The sequence below is a fragment of the Leptonychotes weddellii genome, chromosome 11 (genome assembly GCF_054177405.1).
Source record: "Leptonychotes weddellii isolate Sample4059 chromosome 11, ASM5417740v2, whole genome shotgun sequence".
NCBI classification, from domain to species: domain Eukaryota; kingdom Metazoa; phylum Chordata; class Mammalia; order Carnivora; family Phocidae; genus Leptonychotes; species Leptonychotes weddellii.
In genome coordinates, this window is record NC_138379.1 from 51,232,425 (window position 1) to 51,248,976 (window position 16,552).

The 16,552-nt window shown below is 38.3% G+C and overlaps 1 protein-coding gene and 1 pseudogene across 1 annotated transcript in view; one reads left to right on the forward strand and one right to left on the reverse strand.

Annotated features, from left to right (window-relative positions):
* The window catches only part of GAB2 (GRB2 associated binding protein 2), a 181,688-nt gene that overhangs the window by 50,061 nt on the left and 115,075 nt on the right, over positions 1 to 16,552 (reverse strand). Inside the window, exon 2 of the mRNA XM_081798913.1 lies at positions 4,404 to 4,704. Within this exon, the coding sequence (XP_081655039.1) occupies positions 4,404 to 4,704 (301 nt within the window). The remainder of the gene's footprint in view (positions 1 to 4,403; positions 4,705 to 16,552) is intronic.
* On the forward strand, positions 12,902 to 14,227 carry LOC102745838 (large ribosomal subunit protein uL4 pseudogene; annotated as a pseudogene).

Here is a 16,552-nt window from a genome sequence, read left to right on the forward strand (position 1 = left end):
GAGGGCACATTCTGCATGGAGCGCTGGGTGTTATGCACAAACAATGAATCATGGAACACTTCATCTAAAACTAATGATGTAATGTATGGGGATTAACGTAAGAATAAAAAATTTAAATAAATTAAAAAAAAATGAATTAAAGACCTAAATGTGAGACCTAAAACCATAAAAATCCTAGGACAGAACATAGGCAGTAATTCCTCTGACATTGGCTATAGCAACTTTTTTCTAGATTGGTCTCCTAAGGCAAGGGAAACAAAAGCAAAAATAAACTACTGGGACATCATCAAAATAAAATGCTTCTGCACAGCAAAGGATGCAATAAAAAAAAACCTAAACTAAAGGCAACCTACTGATTGGGAGAAGATATTTGCAAAAGGCGTATCTGATAAAGGAGAAGATATTGCAAATGGCTTATCTGATAAAGGGTTAGTATCCAAAATATATAAGCAACTGATACAACTCAACACCCCAAAAACAAATAATACAGGTTAAAAAAGAGGCAGGAGACATGAACATGTATTTCTCCAAAGAAGACATCCAGATGGCAACAGACACATGAAAAGATGATCAACATCACTAATCATCAGGGAAATGCAAATCAAAACCACAATGAGATATCACTTCACACCTCTTTGAATGGCTAAAATAAAGAACACAAGAAACAACAGGTGTTGGTGAGGATGTGGAGAAAAAGGAACCCTTGTGCACTGTTGGTGGGAATGCAAACTGGTGCAGCCACTGTGGAAAACGGTTTGGAGTTTCCTCAAAAAGTTAAAAATAGAACTACCCTAGGATCCAGCAATCACACTACTGGGTATTTACCGCCAAAATACAAAAACACTAATACAAAGGGATATATGCACTCCTATGTTTATAGCAGCATTATTTACAATAGCCAAATTATGGAAGCAGCCCAAGTGTCCATCAATAGATGAATGGATAAAAAAGATGTGGTGTGTGTATGAATATTCCATTATATATATGGAACATATAATTCCATATATAAAAATAAAAATAAATATATTCATATATATTATAATGGAATGAAATCTTGCCATTTGTAACAACATGGATGGATCTAGAGGGTATAATGCTAAGTGAAACAAGTCAGAGAAAGACAAATACCATACGCTTTCACTTATATGTGGAATTTAATAAACACATGAGCAAAGGAAAAAAAAGAGAGAGAAAGAAATTAAGAGACGCTTAACTATAGAGAACAAACTGATGGTCACCAGAGGGGAGGTGAGTGGGGGATGGGTGAAACAGGTGATGGGGATTAAGAATACACTTATCATGATGAGCACTGAGTAATGTATAGAATTGTTGGATCACCATATTGTACACCTGAAACTAATATAACACTGTATGTTAACTATACTGGAATTAAAAACTTAAAAGCAATTTGCTTTCTGATTACTTCCTCCCCATCTCCTAATCATACCTATTTTCTAAAAAATTGAGGTATTCTTTGGACCTCTCTCTCACATTTATGAAAGCTTTGAGACTGGGGTGGGAGAAGCAGTCTATGGTTTATCCCCCCTTGTTCTTTTGATTGCTTTTTTATTCTCCTCCTCCTTGTTTGTTTGTTTCTTTTTCACATGCAATGAGCTTTTTATTCCTTCATCAGGAACAAAATAAAGGGAAAAACAAAAAAAATCCATGACGCCTCAAAATGACAAAGATTTGGGTAAAACAGGAAATTCCATACAGGAAACAAAGATTATACCAAAGATTTTCAGGGTAAAATGGGGACTCATGATCCTTCTGCAAGGAAGATGAAAATCACAGAATTCCTAGGACAGGACATCTAGTTCAGGCACAACAGACTATATAATTTGGAGAGCCTGGTGCAAAGTGAAAATGCAGCCCATTCAAAATATAAGAACTTTGACACATATAAATAGAAAGATATCTCATGTTTATGGATTGGAAGAATTAACATTGTTAAAACATCCACACTACTCAAAGCCATTTACAGATTCAGGGAAATCCCAATCAAGATTCCAATGGCATTTTTTTACAGTAATAGAAAAAACAATCCTAAAATTCATATGGAATCACAAAGGATTCCAAGTAGCCAAAGCAATCCTGAGAAAGAAGAACAAAGTTGGAGGCATCATACTTCCTGATTTCAAACTATATTACAAAGCTGTAGTAATCAAAACAGTAAACAGACACACCGATCAATGGAACACAATAGAGAGCCTCACATGTATGGTAAACTAATATTTGACAAGGGAGCTAAGCATACTCAGTGGGAAAAAGATAGTACACAGTGTTTTCAAAAAATGGTGCTAGGAAAACTGGGAATTCATATACAAAGAAAAAAAAAAAAGGAAACTGGAGCCCTATCTTATACCATTCACAAAAACTAACTCAAACTGGATTAAAGATTTAAATGTGAGACCTGCCTGAAACCATAAAACTCCTAAAAGAAAACAGAGAAAATATATTCCTTGACATTGGTCTTGGCAATGACTTTTTTGGATATGACACCAAAGGCACAAATAAGAAAAACAAAAACAAACAAATGGAACTACATTAAACTAAAAAGCTTCTGTGCAGCAAAAGTAACAACAAGATGAAAAGGCAACCAAAGAAATGGAAGAAAATACGTTTTTTCAAACCATATATCTGATAAGGAGTTAATATCCAAAATACATAAGGAATTCCTACAACTCAATAGCAAAAACAAAAAGAACAAATAACCCAATTAAAAAATTGTCATAGGATCTGAATAGACATTTTTCCAGGGAAGATCTTCATATGGACAAGTTACCTGAAAAGGTGTACAACATCATTAACCATCAGGGAAATGTAAATCAAACCAAAACCACAATGAGAGATCACCTCACACCTGTTAACTGCTTATTATCAAAAAGGTAAGAGGTAAGTGCTAGCAAGGATGCAGAGAAAAGGGAACCCTTGTGCACTGCTGGTAGGAACGTAAATTGGTATAGTCAGTATGGAAAATGGTATGGAGGTTCCTCAGAAAATTAAAAATAGAACTACCATATGATCCAGCAATTCTACCTCTGGGTATATATCTGCAGGAACTGAAATCACTGTCTCGGAGAGATATCTACACCTCTACGTTCATTGCATTGCAACATGACTTACAATAGCTAAGACATGCCAACAACCTGCGTCCACTAATGGATGAATGGACAAAGAAGATTTTACAGATGTAATATTGCCCAGACATAAAAAATAAGCAAGGGTGCCTCAGACCCTTGCCACTCAGAATGAAGTTGTGAAAAGACACTCATGCTTAGGTCCCAACCCTGAGATTCCTAGTGAACTGATTTGGCATGGACATTTTAAAAATTTGGCATCAACATTAGAAAATGCTCCTCTTTAATTCTGTCATGTGACCAGGTTTAAGAACTACTGATTTAGGTTCTCCACCTGCCTCAGAAAAAAATCTGTTTCTTAATCATTCCCAAGTTGGGGATGAGTCCAAACAAATATCAAAGAGCTTTTCTGCAACTTAAAACTCAGTTAAAAATGTTGGGCTACTCGGAGCTCCTGGGTGGCTCAGTCGGTTGAGTGTCAGACTCTTGGTTTTGGCTCAGGTTGTGATCTTGGGTCATGGGATCAAGCCCCATGACGAGCCCTGCATCAAGCCCCATGTCAAGCCCCATGTCAAGCCCCAGAGCCCCATGTCAGGCTCCATGCTCGGTGGGGGATCTGCTTGGGGCTCTCTCTCCCTCTTCCTCTGCTCCTCCCCTCACTTACACTTGCTCTCTCTCAAGTAAATAAATCTGAAAAAATAAAAAGTTGGGCTACTCTTTTGTGAAAGTCAACAAAACCCAAACATGTATCAGTATTTCCCCCTTTCTGTCCTGTCCCCTCCCAAATGCATATAAAAGAACACTGGACTATGCATCAACAGTAATCACAGAGGACCCCAAACCAAAAGAAAAAAAAAGTGGCAAGTATAACTGTGCAGGATGGTCTGAAACAGATGGGGTAGAACAGCCAGAGGTGGACCAGAGAAGGAATCCTGGTGAGAGCTGCCCTATGGGATGAGTGACAGGTAAGAGCACAGAGCGCTAGGAAGCGGAGGCAAGGGGGGAAAGGTGCAGGGCTGACACAGGGGGTGGTGTTGAAGTACCTGAAGAAACACCACAAAGTACCTTAGCTTCAACATAATCTCAACACATCTCAGGTTCCCATCAGAATGTCATTAGGGCCAGGGGTCCCTCTGGTATTTGGCCAAACCCTACACACTCTTACTCTTTGCCTATTACTCCTCTGCAGAGAGGAGAGCCTTTAGCTGCAGTCTGCTGTCCTTGCTCAAGGAATCCGAAGGCCTTCATCGTAGCCCCAACGGCTAAGCCCCCTCCAGGAAGCACCTTGCCCCTTGGGAGAAAGGTCCGTGTTTGTTCTCCTACCTGTGCTCTCCTCAGCCTGATTGAAGCCACAGATCTGGCAGATGCTCTGGACCCACTTATTCATGTCCTCCTCTGTCTCAGCCACCAGATAAAAGGTGCGCTCGCTGGTCTTGATGTCAAACACAAAACTATCCTGCAGCTCCTTCTTGTTGAAGGTCAGGCCTGCATCCACCTGCTCACAGAAGTTCAGGTTGATGATCCTCAAGGGCTTCTTTGAGTGATCATTCTTGTAGTATTCCAGAACATCTGGGTCACCGCTCATCCGGCCACTCCGCAGGATAAACCAGCGTTTCTTCCAGGCCTGAATAGGAAGGAGGAAGAAGAGGGAAAAAAAGTCATTAGTTATTTCAAAGCCTCTCAACGGGTGTTCAGAAATCACTAGGTTAAGGACAGGGACTGTTGCACCTGCAGGCTGAACATGGCCCCTATCTCTCTTTCATACTTACCCAGAGTTTAAAAATTAGAGGATGATTTTAGAATGCATGTTAGTGCAACACTTCACTATGGAAACAGGGTCTTATCACTATGAAATGAGATGTGGCATCCCATTTTTTAGATCAAGAAGTTAGATGGAGACAAACATTTTTGAGCAATTATTCCCTAGGCTAGAATACAGACTCAAACTCACAGTACTTTTACTCAGGTGGAACTTGCAAAACCATTAGCATCTCAGTATATGGACGGGGAACCCAGCAAGGCATGGTGAGAGTTGAAGCAATGTCACATACAGCAAGGAACAGAAAAACAAGTTCCTGAACTTTTAGTACATTGTGCTTTTTACCAAATGATGATGCCTTGGAAGAGTCACATAGAAAGCCTTCTAAAACTTCTCCAAAGCACAGAACTTTAGGATTTCTTTCACTATCTTGCTCACTGTGATAGCCCGAGTACTTATAATCGGGCCTTGCACATATTAAGCACTCAACGTGTATCACTGAATAAACTCCTTGTATCATGCCATACAATTTAACACTTGATTACATATTTTCTTATGCTGTCTTCTACATTCCATCTCTTCAACAAGACTGTGTCATCTGTGAGCAGACACCATTACAAAGTGGTAAAAAGATGTTACATGTAACAGGGAGCTTTGGGTCGGAGTCTACGTTTAACCACTGACTTGCTGTGTGATCTGCAGGTTAAGTCACTTACTGCTTTGGAGCTTGCTTCATGTGTAGAATGAGAATCAGTATCACCACTACCTGCCCTCCCTACCTGGCAGGGTTTTCATTATGCAAATGTACCTAGAGCACTTGGTACACAACCCTGAAACACTACAAATGCCAAGGACTGGATTATTGTATTGCAAGTGGGCCCCCAGGCCACCCCAAAATCCTACCACAGTTACATAGTCTATGATTTTCTCTTGCTCTTTGGCAACAGTCTCTGAACTTCTCTCTCTTTAAATCTCCAGCATGCCCATTCTTTTTGTTTCATGAGAAAATATAAGCAATTAAGAGAATTTACACAGGCTCCAGCACCAAATTTATCCATCAGCCTGCATCTGCAGCAAAGTAGCCTGTTACTGGGGAGCATGCACAGTTCATCTGATCTAAAGCCAATGTCCTTCCATTTGTGGCTCCCTCTCACCTACAAGGGGACACCACTCTAACATTCTCCCATTCTTTGGAATCACTGCATTTTCCCTTCCCACTAGGATGATTCCCATCAGGACACCAACATCCCCCATCCTGGGAAAAACAATTTAAAGCTTGACTTCATCCCATATCCCCCTCCAACTCTGGCCCAGTTTTCTGATCCACTTTACAATAAAACTTCAAAAAGAGTTTTCTATACTACTGGATCTTTGTTTCCTTTCTTCCCATTCTTTTTTAGAAACCAATATAATCAGGCTGCCCCAGTCCTACCACTGACATAACTCAACAAAGGTCTCAAAGACTTCAAGGCCGCTAATGCAACTTTTGGGTTTTACTTGATCTCTCAGCAGTACCTGATACTGGTTTGTTCTGTCCTCTTTGAATCACCTTCTACCCTTGGCTTCAGAACTCACCCTCAATTCCCCTATCCCTCTGGCCTTTTTCAGGCTCCAGTACTGGTTCCTTCTCATCTTCCTGACCTCTAAATATTGGAATGCTCCCACACTCAATTCTCAGACTCTTTCTCTTCTCTCTCTACACCCACTCCCTAGGTTATTTTATTCAGTTTCACAGCTTTAAAAACCATCTACTTGCTGCAACTCCCAAATTTATTCCTTCAGCCCAGATCCATCTATTGAACTCCAGAGTCTTATATCCAACTCTTCACTAATAGGCATCTTAAACCCAATGTGCTCAAAACTCTTTATATCCTCCAAGCCTGTTCTTCCTGCAATCTTACCCATCTCAGTTAACAGCAACTCCAGCCTTCCAGGTGCTCAGACCAAATTCCTGATGTCATCATTGACTCCTTTCACATTCCACATCTAATCCAACAACAAATCCTATGGGTTCAAACAGTTCAAAATACATCTACAATCTGGTCTCTTCGCACCTCCACTATTATTCACTGGTCTAGCCCACCATTTTGGAGTCTTCCTGCTTCCACCTTTTCATCCTGCAACCAAGTCTCAACATGGAAGCTGATATAAATCAGATCATGTCACTTCTCTGCACAAAGTCCCCAAAGGCTTTCCATCTCAGAGTAAAAACCAAAGTCTGCAAAATGGCCAATGGGTCTGACTTGACGGTCATCTCTCTCTCATGCTACATCTTTTACGCCATCTCCTGCCACTCTCTGCCTTGGCCATTCTGCTCTCGCCATACTAGCCACATACTTCTGCCTCAGGGCCTTTGCTCTAGGTGTTCTGTCTGCCTGAAATACTCCGCCCCCAGACATCTTCTCTTCAAGTCTCTATTCAAATGTCCCATTATTGGGGGGGAGGGGAACATTCCTGATCACCCAATCCTAACACTCTCTTTCCCCCCTACTTTGCAATACTGGTCTTACTACTACTTATACCACCTAAAATACCACATTTTTGTTGAGTTTCTGTATCTACCTCCCAAAATGTAAACACGAGGGCAAGGATTGGTTCTTTTTATTCCATGCTGCATCTTCAGTGTTTAGAATAGTGCCTGACATATAGCTGGCTATCAATGAATATGTATTGAATTAATTAATTGGCTAATCATTTTCTTTTTTTTTTTTAAGGTTTTATTTATTTTTTGACAGAGAGAGACACAGTGAGAGAGGGAACACAAGCAGAGGGAGTGGAAGAGGGAGAAGCAGGCTTCCCACGGAGCAAAGAGCCCAATATGGGGCTTGATCCCAGGATGCTGGGGTCATGACCTGAGCCAAAGGCAGACACTTAACGACTGAGCCACCCAGGCGCCCCTGGCTAATCATTTTCTTAAATGAACTCCTTACAGCATTTAGTAGGTTACAGGGATATAACTGGTGCCTAATAAGCCTTACACTGAAATGAAGAAAAGGTATAGACAGATAGGATAGAGCTGAAGAAAATTAAAAAAAATAAGCACTATCTATTTACAGTCACCTAAGATCTTGCCCAGGCCACTGCTTATAGAATTCTGTATGTGCTTGTGTGTGTGTGTGCATATACAAGTGTGTGGGTAGCAAGGTACATTTTAAAAATGTATTGTTAATAGTTTAGCTTGTGTTTCAGTTCATGTGTCCCCTTCAGTGCTTGTCTTTGTAGAAAGAGCTGTCTCCAAATCACTGGTGTGCAGGTGCAAGCATAAACACACACAGACACACCCTCATAAACAAGAAAAAGGTGTCTGCTACAGATAAAATCGGAGCCTGTCAGGTTCTGTTTCCAAGGAAGTGGTGCAGGCTGATAAATGACTGCTTATCAAATGCCGATAAATTTATGGCAGAGCAGATGAGGCTGCCTAGTCTAGTCCCAAATTCACATCCCTCTTCTGTCACACCACTTTCTCTCCAAGTCAATGCACCTTTAAAAAAAAATCAAACAACTGAGAACCAAGTATAACCAACTCCAAAAAGTCTAGCTCCAATGACAACTTCTCTGATCCTCTTAGCTGAAATGGACATCTACTTCCTCTGAACCTTCATATACTTTTTATGTACTTTTTATGACCTGTCATTTTCTACAACATATTACAGATATTTTTGGTATTTGTTGTTTCTTTCCAAGTAGATTATGAACATATCCTATTCTTCTAGAAATCTTTATGGTAGACATCTGCTAAATGTTACTAAGCAAGGGTCTTTATTGCTGAAACTTTCTTATCTCTCTGGCCTCATTTATGCCTCCTTCCTTCCTTCTTTCCATTCATCCATCCAACAAATATTTGTTTAGTGCTTACTATGCTGCAGGCATTATTCTAGATGCTGAGGATACAGCATGAATTACCGGTCTCCCAGAACTTACTATAGGTGCATAACAAATAACAAATTATTCTCCAAATATGCCACATAATTGCATGGCTTCATGTCATGTACAAGCTACTGCAGCTTCCTAGAATAACTTTCATCGCACTTTGTCTATCTAGAAAATTCCTATGTCCCCTCAGTGCCAGCTTGTATCACTTCTCCTAGAAGGCCTTTACTAACTTCCCCAGGTAGAGCTGGTGCTTCTGTCTTATATTCCCTTAATAACCTGTGCTTTCTTTGGCATTTCTCCCCTCAACTTTGGCATTTCAACTGTTTATATACCTTCCTCCCCTTCAAGCTTTGAACATCTTGAGACTAGAGTCCTATGTAGTCAAAAGTTACTTGGCAAAATGCTTGACCTATATGAGAACTCAGTAAAGATCTGTTGACTTTCTTCATTCTATAAATATATTAATTTACTCAAACTAATAAATGCAGTTTAAATATATATAAATGTTCACAACAGGAAGTAGGAAAGGACGACAGCAAGAGAATTACAGCAAAGAGATTAAGAAAGATAAAGGTATACTGTGGATTCTTTATGATGTGAGTTCTTTAGCATCTTGTTCCCTTCATTCTGTTAGGAACAGTGGCCATGTAATAAATATTTATAAGGAAATCTTGGACCTTCAGCTTGAAAGTGTCCCATGATACAGAAATGAAAAATTTACTGTTGGATTACTGACACATAATTCAAGAAGAACATGAGAACATGAGTCCTGAATATGTTATTAAGAAGAAAGCTTTTTTAGGACTGTTCTTTTATCTATACAAAATCACTTACAAAAATTAAGTTAAAATGGATCATGGACTTAAATATAAAATACAAAGAGAATTCAGCAAGATATAAAAAGAATTATATAAGATAACCAAGTAGGGTTTGTCCCAAGGATGTAAAACTAATTCAATATTCAAAAATCAATCAGTGTAATCCACTATACTAATAGGCTAAAGAAAAACCACACGGTCATATCAATTGATGCAGAGTAAAGCATCTGACAAAATTTGACACCTATTCATAAAACTCAAAAAAATAGGAAGAGAGGAGGAGCTTCCTCAGTTTGATAAAAAGCATCAACAAAAGATCAACACCAACATTATACTTTGTAATTAATGCTTTTCCCCTAAAATCAGGAACAAGGCAAGGATGTCTGCTCACTCTCACCACTCTTATTCAACACGGTGCTGAAAGTTCTAGTCAGGGCAATAAAGAAATAGATATAAAAGGCATACAAATTAGAAAGGAAGAACAAAATTGTCCCTATTTGCAGAAGACATAATTTTCCACACAGAAAATCCCAAGGAATTTAGAAAAAAAAATACTCAAAAAAAACTCCTGGAACTAATAAGTGACCCCATCAAGGTCACAGGATACAAGATGAACATATAAAAATCAATTCGCTTCTACATACCAGCAGTGAACACATGGGGATAGAGAATAAAAATAAAATGCCATTCATAGTTTGTTTTTAAACAATGAAATAGGTATAAATCTAACAAAATATGTATAGGACATGTATGCTGATAGCTATACAGTGCTGATGAAAGGAAAAAAGAAAACCACATGGAGAAGTATACCATGTTCATGGATTAGAAGACTCAACATAGTACATCTCCCCAAACTGATGCTCAGATTTGACACAATTTCTATCAAAATCCCAGCAAGAGTTTTTATAGACGTAGACAAAATTACTCTAAAAGTATATGGGAAGGCAAAGAAAGTGCGATAGCTAAAACAATTTTGAAAAGGAAGATAAAAGAGGGATTGTTAATTCACTAGATTCCAAGAGTTATTATATACCTACAGTTCTCAAGACTATGTGGTGTTGGCAGAAGCACACACACAGAACAAAGGAATAGAACACAGAACCCAGAAACAGCCCCACACAAATATGCCCAACTGATTTCTGATGAAAGTGAAAAAGCAATTCAGTGGAGGAAAGATGGTCTTTTCAATAAATAATGCAATTGGGCATCCATAAAGAAGTAAATGAACCTCAATTTAAATCTCACCTCTTATACAAGAATTAACTCAAAATGAATCATGGACTTAAATGTAAAACTATAAAACATTTAGAAAAAAAAACTGTGGAGGAAATCTATCAGATCGAGCTAAGCAAGAGTTCTTAGACTTGACACCAAAAGCATAATCCATAAAAGTACAATCTTATAAATTAGACTTCAATGAAATGTAAAACTTTTGCTCTGCAAAAGCCTTTGTTAAGAGGACAAAAAGACACATACAGACTGAAGGTGAAGGGATGAAGAAAGATATCCCATGCAAATGGAAGTTGAAAGAAAAGCCATGATGGCAATACTTGTATCAGACGAAACAGACTTTAAAACAAAGACTGTAACAACGGAGCATTACATAATGATAAAGAGATCAATCCAAAAAGAAGATATAACAATTGTAAATATCTATGCACCAACACAGGAGCACCTAAAACACATAAAGCAACCAGTAACAGACATAAAGAGAGAAACTGACATTAATACAATAATGGTAGGGGATTTTAACATCCCACTTACAACAATAAATAGATCATGCAGAGAGAAAATCAATACAGAAGCAGTGCCTTTGAATGACACGTTAGACCTGAAGGACTTAACAGATATATATAGAATATTCTATCAAAAAAACAGCAGAATACACATTCTTTCCAAGTGCACACAGAACATTCTTGAGGAAAAATTGACAGGCCACCAAAAAAGTCTCAATAAATTTAAGAAGACTGAAATCATATCAAGTATCTTTTCTGACCACAACAGTAGGAAACTAGACCTCAACTACAATAAAAAACAAAAGCGGGGCACCTGGGTGGCTCAGTTGATTAAGTGTCCAACTTTCGATCTCAGCTCAGGTCTTTATCTCAGGGTTTTAAGTTTGGGCCCCACACTGGGCTCCATGCTGGGCATGGAATCTACTTAAAAAACAAAAAACCAGAAAAAACACAAACACATGGAGGCTAAACAATGTGCTACTAAATAACCAATGGGTTAACAAAGAAATAAAAAATGAAATAAAAAAACACATGGAGACAAACAAAAACAAAAACACAATGGTCCAAGATCTTTGGGACACAGTGAAAGCAGTTCTAAGAGGGAAGTTTATAGTGATACAGGTCTACTTCAAGAAATAAGAAAAATCTCAGGGGTGCCTGGGTGGCGCAGTCGTTAAGCGTCTGCCTTCGGCTCAGGTCATGATCCCAGGGTCCTCGGATCAAGCCCCGCATCGGGCTGCCTGCTTGGCAGGAGGCCTGCTTCTCCCTCTCCTGCTCCCCCTGCTTGTGTTCCCTCTCTTGCTGTGTCTCTCTCTGTCAAATAAATAAATAAAATCTTAAAAAAAGAAATAAGAAATAAGAAAAATCTCAAATAAATGATCTAACTTTACATTTAAAGGAACTAGAAAAAGAAGAACAAAGCCCAAGGCTAGTAAATGGAAGGAAATAATAAAGATCACAGCAGAGATAACTGAAGTCAAGACTAAAAAAAAAAGTAGGAAATATCAATGAAATCAAGAGTTGGTTCTTTGAAAAGATAAATGAAACTGATAAACTTTTAGTCAGACTCGTCAAGAAAAAAAAGAGGACTCAAATAAAACTAGAGATGAAAGAGGAGAAATAACAACCAGTACCACACAAATACAAAAGATTGTAAGACACTACTACAGAAAATTATATGCCAACAAGCTGGACAACCTACAACCTACAAGAAAAATATTCCTAGAAACACACAATCTTCCAAAACTGAATCAAGAGGGAACAGAAAATTAGAATATGTTAATTACTAGTAACAAAATTGAATTGGTAATAATAAAAAAAAAACGACTCCCAACAAACAGAAGTCCAGGCCAAAATGACTTCACGTGTGAATTCTACCAAATATTAAAGAAGAGTAAATACTTATTTTCTCAAACTATTCCAAAAAATAGAAGAGGTAGGGAAGCTTCCAAATTCATTCTATAAGACCAGCATTACCCTGATACTAAACCCAGAAAAAGATACTGTAGAATAAAATAAAACTACAGGCCAATATCTCTGATGAACATAAATGCAAAAATCCTCAACAAAATATCAACACACCAAATTCAATAATGCATTAAAAGGATCATTCACATTTTTCCTATAGGAGCCACGAGGTTGAGAGGAGCATGGCCCTGTCCTCTCCATGCGATGGTGTGTGCTCCTCCACTGACTTCAGTGTACTCTGAAAAGGGAGAGTCATCTGGCAAAAATGTTACTTTGCCTCAAATCTCCCATTGACCTGATATTGTGAACTTTGTTCACACTAACTTGCACAAAAACAACAAATAGCCATATGCTGTAAGTGAGTCAGTGGCATCAAACCAGCTGAATTTTGGGGTACTGGTAGAGCCATGGTTCAAATTCCCAGAGTTTGAGGCAGTGAGACTTTACCATTCTGGCCAGAGTGCTTTTGGAAATATGTGTCGCGGGAGCCGCATGTTTGCACCAACCAAAACCTGGCGCTGTTAGCACTACACAGTGAACACAACAGAAGTGACATGCCATTTGCTTTGCCCTGGCTGCCTCACTCAGCCTTACCACCGCTGGTCATGTCTAAAAGTCGCCGTATTGAGGACGTTCCTGAACTTCCTTTGGCGGTTGAAGATAAAGTTGAAGGCTACAAGAAGGCCTAGGAGACTGTTTTGCTTCTTAAGAAACCTAAAGCTTGGAATTGTATCAAAAAGGTCTAGGCCTCTCAGTGAATGAGAGCTGGCAAGGGCAAAATGAGGAACCATCATTGTATTCAGCACAGAGGACCCTACACCATCTATAATGAGGGCAACGGAATCATCAAGGCCTTCAAAAACATCCCTGGAATTACTTTACTTAATGTAACCAAACTGAGCATTTTTTAACTTGCTCCTGGTGAGCACATGCCATATTTCTGCATTTGGACTGAAAGTGCTTTCTGCAAGTTAGATGATCTGTATGGCACTTGGTGTAAGCCTGCCTCCCTCAAGAGTAACTACAACCTTTCAATGCATAAGATGCTTAATACAGACCTTAGCAGAATCTTGAAAAGCCCAGAGATCCAAAGAGCCCTCTGAGCACCATGCAAGAAGATTCATCGCAGAGTCCTGAAGAACAAACCACTGAAAAACCTGAGAATCATGTTGAAGTTAAACCCATATGCAAAGTCCATGTGCCAGAACACCATTCTTTGCCAGGCCAAGAATCACAAACTCCAGATGGATAAGGCAAATTAGAAGCCAAATCATATGAGAAAGGGGTTCCAGGCAAGAAGCCTGTGGTAGGGAAGAAAGGAAAGGAGGCTGTTGGTGTTAAGAAGCAGAAGAAACCTTTGGTGGGAAGAAAGCCTGCAGCTACCAAGAAACCAACAGCCAAGAAGAGGACTGCAGAAAAGAAACCCACCATGGAAGAAAAGAAGCCTACTGCATAAAAACTTAAATTTGTTTATTCTATAAAAGTCAAATCATTTTGGACAGCAAATTTTGAATAAAGACCTGATCAAAGGCAGTGAGGGGGGGAAAAAAAAAGGATCATTCACCACAATCAAGTGGGATTTATTCCAGGGATGCAAGGATGGTTCAGTATCTACAAATCAACCAATGTGATTTATCACATTAACAAAATGAAGGATAAAAACCATACAGTCATCTCAATAGATGCAGAAAAGGCACCTAATAAAATTCAATATCCATTCATGATAAAAACTCTCAACAAAGTTGGTTTAGAGGGAACATACCTCCACATAATAAAAGCCATAGATGAAAAACCCACAGCTAACATCATACCCAATGGTGAAAAACTAAATGCTTTTCCTTTAAGATCAGGTAAAAGACACAGATGTCCACTCTCATCACTTTTATTCAATATAGTACTGGAAGTCCTAGTTGGCAGCAAGCAGATAAGAAAAATAAAAGTCATCCAAATTGGTAAGGAAGAAGTAAAACTTACACTATTTGCAGATGACATGATACTACACATAGAAAACCCTAAAGAATTTACCAAAATACTATTAGAATTGATAAATGAATTCAGTAAAGTTGCAGGATACAAAATTTAATATATAGAAATCTGTTGTGTTTCTATGCACAAATAAAGAAATCTGTTGTGTTTCTATGCACAAATAATGAAGTAGCAGAAAGAGAAACTAAGAAACAACCCCATTTACAATTGCACCAAAAAAAAAAAAAGATAGGAATAAATTTAACCAAGGAGGCAAAAGATCTATACTCTGAAAACTATTAGAAAGTAATGGAAGAAACTGAAAATGATACAAACAAATGGAAAGATCTATCATGATCATGAACTGGAAAAATTATTAGTGTTAAAATGTCCATACTATTCAAAGCAAATGACAGATTCAATGCAGTCCCTATCAAAGTACCAAAAGGATTTTTCACAAAATTAGAACAAATAATACTAAAATTTGGATGTTACCACAAAAGACCCTGTATAGTCAAAGCAATCTTGAGAAAGTACAAAGCTGGAGGCATCAGAATCCCAGATTTCAAGATATACTACAAAGCTATAATAATCAAAACAGTATGGTACTGGCACAAAAATAAACACATAGATCAATCGAACAGGATAGAGAGCCCAGGAAAAAACTCATGCTTATAAGGTCAATTAACCTATGACAAAGAGGGCAAGAATATACAATGGGGAAAAGATATTCTCATCAATGGTGTTGGGAAAACTGGACAGCTACATGCAAAAGAATGAAATTTCTTATACCATACACAAAAATAAACTCAAAATGGATTAAAGACCTAAATATGAGACCTGAAACCATAAAACTCCTAAATGAAAACAAAGGCAGTAGTCTCTTGAACATCAGCCTTAGCAATATATTTACGCTAGACAAGGGAAAGGGCAGTAGTCTCTTGAACATCAGCCTTAGCAATATATTTATGCTAGGCAAGGGAAACAAAAGCAAAAATAAACAAGTGGGATTACACCAAAATAAAAAGCTTTTGCACAGTTAAGGAAATCATCAACAAAACAAAAAAGCAACTTACTGGGTGGGAGAAGATACTTGCAAATGATTTTTCTGATAAAGGGTTACTATAAAAAGTATGTAAAGAACTTAGGCAACTCAACGGCTAAAAAAAAAAAAAAAATCCAATTTTTTGGATTGAGTAGATATTTTCCCAAAGACATACAGATGGCTAAAAGATGGATGAAAAGATGCTCCACATCACTAATCATCAGGGAAATGCAAATCAAAACCACAATGAGCTATCACCCCACACCAGTCAGAATGACTATTATTAAAAAGAAATAACAAGTGTTGGTGAGGATGCAGAGAAAAGGGAACCCTTGTGCACAAGGGTTGGTGAAATGTAAATGAATCCTTGTGCACAAAGGTTGGTGAAAATGTAAACTGGTGCAACCACTGTGGAACAGTATGCTGATTCCTCAAAAAATTAAAAATAGAAATACCATATGATCTGGTAATTCCATTCCTGGGTATTTACTGCCCCCTCCCCCAAATCCCTGAAAACACTAATTCAAAAATATATATGCACCTCTATATTCATTTCAGCATTATTTACAAAGGCCAAGGTATGGAAACAATTCAAGTGTGTATCAACAGATGAATGAATAAAGATGTGGTGTACACACCCACAGACACCACCCCCCACAAACACACAGACACATGAATGTCACTCACCCATTAAAAGAGTGAGATCTTGCCATTTGTGACAACACGTATGGACCTAGAGGGTATTATGCTAAATGAAATAAGTTAGTCAGAGGATAAAGAAGATGTGGTATATATATACAATGGAATAT